Below are 7,500 nucleotides of genomic sequence, written 5' to 3' on the forward strand. Positions count from 1 at the left end.
AGTCCCAATAGCAGACTGTCTTCAGCCTTGGACCTAAGTCTTATATGTACAGGTCAGACCCGTGGAGTTGACATCCAGTGGAACAGGGTTTTATCCATTCTATTTAATTTGTTGCTGTTGTCATGGCTGTCAGTTCCCACCTGATGTCGTGTGGGAGGTCTGACTGCTCCAGACCATACTGAATAACTGCTAGCTTGCATAGCGTCCTCAGACTGGGACTTAAGTATAACATCTGTACGATATGTTGTGTTCCATATAATATGATACGATCTCCCACCATGCAACAGCCCATATCGCTCTTCCAATTTGTGCATTTCCCCTTGGGCTTAACCTTCTTCCAGGAAAAGGTCTTTGGATTTAATTTCCACAGACTATTCAAGCTCCGCTTCACACGATGGTTATAGCCATCAAATATGTACAGCTGTCCATTGTAGGCAAAGTCTGCATGATGTGCATGCCTTCCTGGAAGCTGTGCAGAAGGCGTTCTCAGCCAGCAGTGGGTCTCTGTGTCAAACACTCTGAGGCTTTTGTAGTAGACACCCAGGTCCCCTCCTCCCCCAAATACAAACATATTTGTCCCGATGATGGTGGCAGAGTGATATACTGAAGCAGGTGGAGGGGTGCCTCTGGTGTTAATTAAAGACCAGACCATTGTGGTGGTGTCCAACTTATAGATGTCATTAGTTCTTCCAGTCAGCTGGCTCTCTCCTCCATGGACATACATGACCTTCCCCAAGACACAGGCTGAGTGGCCGAACCTCGCCTCTGGAACAGTCCCAGAAACTTTGGGCTTCAGCCATCTGTGGGTGTCGACTGCAAATGCATAAAGAACGTCGTCCGTGTCCCCTGTGCTGTTGAACCACTTGCCGTCGACATCTATTATACAATTCACTTTCCCCGCCCAGATGTAGACGATATTGTCTGTCAACACAGCTGTGTGCCCGTAGCGCATGCAGGGAATTTCAAGGGAACGTCCTCCTCCTTCAGTTGTCACCGGGGGCAAAGTCTTCCAGCGCGAAGACACTGTGTTGAAGACATGCACTTCAATTGGATCCTTGTAGGTCACCCCGTCACAGAAGAACCCTCCAAAGAAGTACACCGTGTCGCCCACTGGCCCAGCGGAACGAGCAAGGAACAGTGCAGGCTGTGGTGTCTGTGGTGCTCTTTCCAGGGGCCTTGACCAGCACAACATCTCACACCCTTCTCTGTGTCTGTGTCTCTGATGATCCCTCCGACTGTTCTCTGACTGTCTGAGTCTCTCCTTTGAATTGAATTGATTTGATTTATGTCTTCACTGTCTTATATACAGTAGGCTGTCATAGCTCTGGTCTGATGTCACACTCAACACAAACCCATGCCATGCATGTAATGCAACGTCGACCTTATCCGGACGGACGGACCACGTCAGCACGCTCATGCCACTATGACTCAGCCATAACTGGGTTTGTCTATGGTTATGTCTGATTCAGAGTTACGTGGCCGTGGTGTGCCCATATTGGATTTATGTATGTATCTATACACTGTTTTCTTCTTTTGTTCTTTCTTTGTTGCCGTTGTCGTGGCTGCCAGTTCCTGATGTTGTGTGAGAGTCCCAATAGGCTCTATGCACAGCAGCCATATTGGAAAGAATTTGGGCCTCTTCCTTACTCCTTCACAGGTGTTAGCAATGCTACTAATGATACTAATGAAGGCTATGTTCCATTTAGTGTAGCGCAGTGGTTCTCAAACCTTTTAATTTCAAGGACCCCATGCACTGAGAGTGTATAAATTCATTCATACACTCTCAGAGTTACACACCAGTAAGGGGCCATTTGGACCACACTTTGAGACCCACTGGTGTAGCAGAGTGTTTCCAGTGAGCCAACATGCACAATATCAGCACCCTGACTCTGTTTGACCTGAATGGAACAGAGCCATCATTAGTATCATTGGTAACATCTGTGAAGGAAGTAAGGAAGAGGCCCAATTTCTCCCCAAAATGGCTGCTGTGCATAGAGCCTATAGCTCTAGACTGTCTTCAGACTAGATGTACAGGGCAGACACGTGGAGTTGACATCCACTGAAACAGAGTTTTATAAATTATATATAATATATATATATGTTTTGCTGTTGTCATGGCTGTCAGTTCCCACTTGATGTCGTGTCGGTGGTCTGACTGCTCCAGACCATACTGAATAACTGCTAGCTTACATAACATCCTCAGACCAGGCTGTGTTGTCTGTGGTGCTCTTTCCAGGGTTCTTGACCAGCACAACATCTCACACCCTTCTCTGTGTCTCTGTCTCTGATGATCTCTCCGACTCGTCTCTGTCTGTCTCAATCTCTCTTTTGATTTGAATTTAATTGATTTGATTTATCTCCATGTCTTCAGTGTCTTATATACACTAGGCTGTCATAGCTCAACACAAACTAGTGGGGCGGCATAGCACGAAAATCGTTCAATGTTTCTATTAAAGCTACTAAATCAAATGTGGTAGAGGTGTTGATTGATATATTTTGAACAAATCTGGATATTGGGCCATCACAAATTCTCACCCTGGTGGGTGTGGCAGCCATTTTTCAAAATGGCCACCAGTAGTTGATCAAATCTTCCTAGTTTTGTCCTAGTAGTCTGAAATGTTGCTCAAGTGTGTGAGTGTGAAGGTGTGTCGGTATGTTCATTCTAATTGCCACTCCCATTACAACACCCCCTTTTACAAGCTCATAGTGCGGCACTCGGTGCCGCACTATGAGCTTAAGTATATCGTGTTGAATAGCCTAAAGTATGAAATAATGGTTAAAGTGGTTACACAGATGCGTTCCCGGTCTTAATTGGTTAATCATGTTTTGTTTCTCTTGTGTCTTTCTAGTGGCTGACGAGAGCGACATGCGATCACTAGCAGGACATGGAGCAGGTGAGTGTTCAAGTCACACACACACACACACACACACACACACACACACACACACACACACACACACACACACACACACACACACACATCTCCAACTAGAAAGGGGCGCTCCGCAGAGCGCTTATCTCCACCAGGCCATGCGAGGCCTAGTCGTCGGGTGCAGCTGTGAGGACTCGAGGAAGTTGCGGCGATAAATGGTGTTTCTATGACATGCGGTTCAGCTTTTAGCATTTTTGGTGCCTCCTATTGGCATAAGTGCTTTTGGAGCTGTAAAGAGGCCCCTCAACATGCAATATGCTCTATGCACAGCAGCCATATTGGAAAGAAACTGGGCCTCTTCTTACTTCCTTCACAGGTTTTGCCAATGGTACTAATGAAGGCTCTGTTCCATTTCATGTAACACAGTCGTTCTCAAACTTTTAATTTCAAGGACTCCCATAACTATGAGACCCCCATAACTCTGAGAGTGTACAAATGGAACCAAATGGACCCTTATGGGTCCATTTGGTTCCATTTGGTTCCATCTCAGAGTTACACACCTTTTAAAATGCACAACAGTACCCTGACTCTGTTTGACCCGAATGGAACAGAGCCTTCATTAGTATCATTGGTAACACCTGTGAAGGAAGTAAGAAGAGGCCCAATTTCTCTCCAAAATGGCTGCTGTGCATAGAGCCTATTGAGTGTTGACTGGATGTTGTGTTCATGATCTGTGGTGCTTTGTTGTGGTAAAGAAACTAAGCTATAACTGCTTAATAATACTAATAATAATAAATCCCTCCCACTATTTTTGGAACAACGTGGACAACAAGTAAACACTATGGAATATCACCAAATCCTTTAAGACATCAATTTGGGGGTCCTTGACATGAACATGTTTGAGAACCACTGCTCTATGGCAGTGGTGTAAAGTAACTAAGTTCATGTACTTCAAGTACTGCACATAAGTACGAGTACCTGACATACTGGACAGTATGTCTATGTTCCTATCATTTTACTTCTACTCCATCTCGGAGACACACATTTTACTCTCCATTAAGATTATCTCAAGACTTCAATCTTATATATACTTTTTTTTTTTTAAATAGCCGATCTACAAGCTCACAACGTGTTGCTTTGTGACACGTTGTGAGCTTGTAGATCTGCTATTTTCAAAACATTATTTATGCATTTTGAAAACTTGAAATGGGACATTCTGCATAACTTTACTTTTGGAACTAAAGTAAGTTTGTTTTGCCCATGTTTTTGCACTTTAAAAAAATATATAAAAATAATTACATTAGATTTTTTTCCAATGTAAATCCCGAGTCACCCCCTGCCTTGCCTACGTAATTGGTGACATTTTGAGTCACCAGACTGAGTAGCTAAGTGAGAAAAAACATGAACGTAGCAAATCAGTCTGGATTCCAGGCTAGATCTGAAGCACGTTTGGCCCCAGAATAGAGCCCTGCTAGTTAACTCCCCTCCGTGTGTGTGTGTGTGTGTGTGTGTGTGTGTGTGTGTGTGTGTGTGTGTGTGTGTGTGTGTGTGTGTGTGTGTGTGTGTGTGTGTGTGTGTGTGTGTGTGTGTGTGTGTGTGTGTGTGTGTGTGTGTGTGTGTGTGTGTGTGCGTGCGTGCGTGCGTGCGTGCGTGCGTGCGTGCGTGCGTGCGTGCGTGCTGGCCAGCAGGGCCGAGAGGAGGGATGTTTTATGGCCCTATAGGAGTCAGCAGTGGCCCTGTGTGCTCAATCCTCACCCTGCCTGACAGCAAGCTCATTACATTACACCATGGATCCGCTTCTTCATTCAGCCGCCCCACACACTGTATCTCTCTGTATTTGGCCACAGACCACCTTCTGAAGATAATTTGTGCTAAGGACCCCCATAAATGTGTGTGTGTGTGTTTATTTATATATTGGTGCAATACTTATACATTTTGCTGGGGACCCTGTGGAAAACCCCTCTAGGACCCCTGGTTCCACTTTGAGAACCACTGTCCTCATCCAACCACGTTTGAAAGCATGTAACACATGTACGGTCGAACACACACTCTCTCTCTTATCGTCGCTGTCATGCTGACACCTCTAATCTCCATATTTCGCCTTTTTAGCGTTTCTTTTTTGGGGTAAATTAACGTCCTACTTGATCATTAGTGTCACACAGGAGCATCAAAAGTAGCAGCTGCGCCGCGTTTCGAGCTTGTAGATCTGCTACTTTTGCTACCACCCCCCCCCCCCCCTCCCCCCCCCACACACATACACACGCGCGCGCGAGCGAGCGCATGCACGGTTCCTAAATCCAACCGCAACAGCATAAAGCGGACCTGTTGCCAGTAGCAATACAAATTTTCCTGAGTGCTATCGCCGACCTCAAAACCTCACACTCAGCATTCCCACAAGTGGGCGAGCCAGCCCACTGCCCCCCCCCCCCCCCCTGCAATTTTTCTCCCATTTCTGATCAGCACTCATAACCCTTATGGAACCAGGATAAATAACGGTCTCCCTCCCTCCCCCACTGTTGACGTACAGCCTAATGCGTATTGACAGGGCTTTCTGTGTCCATTTCTTTTTTTTTCTTTTTTCTCTTCCTGTGTTTAGCTTACGCGGCGCTATTTTGCAGGCCGGCTATACACTGCGTCACTCTCACACACACACACACACACACACACACACACACACACACACACACACACACACACACACACACACACACTCTGCCACACACAAGCGTGCACCCATTTTTATTCTTAATATACTTTGTAAGGCGATTGTATGAATGCAATGTTACGTTGTTTTGCAGTTTGCGAACCCTAATACAGAAACTAGTCGATTTACAAGCCCACGCTCGCGTTGTGAGGTTGTGGATCTGCTATTGTCGGTGTGCGTCACCGGCACACAATCGTAGTATAAATGGTTTCCATTACTAACCCCTATACCCAACCTTTACATGCGTAATACGAACAACAACCTGAATCTTCTACTAATAGGCTCTATTCACAGCAGCCAAATTATGAAGACATTAACAGATGTTACCAATGATACTAATGAAGGCTCTGTTCCATTCTGGTCAAACAGAGTCAGGGTGCTGATATTGTGCATGTTGGCTCACTGGAAACACTCTGCTACACCAGTGGGTCTACAGTTGGGGTCCAAGGACCCTCATGGGCTTCCAAATGGCCCCTTACGGGTGTGTAACTCTGAGAGTGTACAAATGGAACCAAATGGACCCGTAATAATAATAAGGCTGCTGTGCATAGAGCCTATTGTAGAAGAGTCTAACTCTAACTAACCATTTAGCTTGTGAGGACCAGGAAAATGTTCGACACACAATGTCTATTTCTCAAATTCTACTGTACTTGTGGGGACATTTTGCCCTCACAAGTATAGTATAGTATTGCACACACACTCTTTCTCTCTCTCTCTCTCTCTCTCTCTCTCTCTCTCTCTCTCTCTCTCTCTCTCTCTCTCTCTCTCTCTCTCTCTCTCTCTCTCTCTCTTAAATGGCTCCAGTGGTTCTTTATGAGCTTTGACATATTTCATTAGGCGGATGGTCTTAAGAGGCCTGCCTCCGTTCTTTAATCTGGATAAAACCCCCTGCAGCCCCCCCCACCCGTACCCGTATCCCCCCCCCCCCCCCCGCTTCCTGCTACCATCTCACTCGAATCAGTCTCTCTCTCTCTCTCTCTCTCTCTCTCTCTCTCTCTCTCTCTCTCTCTCTCTCTCTCTCTCTCTCTCTCTCTCTCTCTCTCTCTCTCTCAATTCAATCAAACTCGATTCAAAAGGGCTTTATTGACATGAGAAAACATACGTTTACAGTGCCAGTGTTACAATGCGACTTAGAGAAACATAAAAGAAGATGGCTTACAAAGCCATAAGAAATGCATATTTGCATTCCTGTCAGAAGTGGTTATCGTTGGTGTCGGGCAGAAACCAGCTAACTCAATTGTTTCCGCTTTTGTTTTGTTTTTTCCATAAATCAGTGCTATTGAACACCCTTTACGTCTGTGTTGATTAAAAACATATTGAACCAATGAAAAGTACTAAAAAGGGCTTCTGGCAAAAGCAGCTAACTCCATTGGATCCTCAAACTGTCTGCTAAACCAGCTAACTCCACCAAAGGGGGGTGGAGTTAGCTGGTTTTACTGACTCCAGGCCCCACCCCCTTTTGACCTCCAACCTCATTTTGAGCTTGGACTGAGGTCCATTCAGCGGTTCTTATCAATGATGAACAAAACCTCCTAACTCCACTTTTTGTTTTGTTTTTTGTCATTTCCTGAAAAATGTGTGTGTGTGTGTGTGTGTGTGTGTGTGTGTGTGTGTGTGAAGCAGTGGTGTAAAGTAACTAAGTACATTTACTCGAGTATTGTACTTAAGTACAATTTTGAGGTACTTTTACTTTACTGGAGTATTTCCAATTGTCTTTACTTTTACTTCGACTCCATTACATCTCAGAGGCAAATATTGCACTTTTACTCCACTACAATTATTTGAAAACTTTAGTCACTTTACTTTGCAGACATTTTTACATTATAAAACATACATTAACCACTTCAGCCTTATTTTATATCTAGGCTATTTGAAAATAGCCGATCTACAAGCTCATTTTAGTAGTACTTTTACTTACTTTTA

General features: G+C 44.8%; 1 protein-coding gene across 4 annotated transcripts in view; it reads left to right on the plus strand.

The window, feature by feature from the left end:
- LOC311041079 (partitioning defective 3 homolog B-like) overlaps window positions 1-7,500 on the plus strand; it is a 336,525-nt gene that overhangs the window by 172,695 nt on the left and 156,330 nt on the right. For all 4 annotated transcript variants that reach the window (XM_084051519.1, XM_084051520.1, XM_084051522.1 and 1 more), the window contains one exon: window positions 2,850-2,894. In XM_084051519.1, coding sequence (XP_083907645.1) covers window positions 2,850-2,894 — 45 coding nt within the window. The remainder of the gene's footprint in view (window positions 1-2,849; window positions 2,895-7,500) is intronic.

This window comes from Gymnoscopelus microlampas, assembly GCF_963454915.1.
Source record: "Gymnoscopelus microlampas genome assembly, chromosome: 24".
Lineage (NCBI taxonomy): Eukaryota > Metazoa > Chordata > Actinopteri > Myctophiformes > Myctophidae > Gymnoscopelus > Gymnoscopelus microlampas.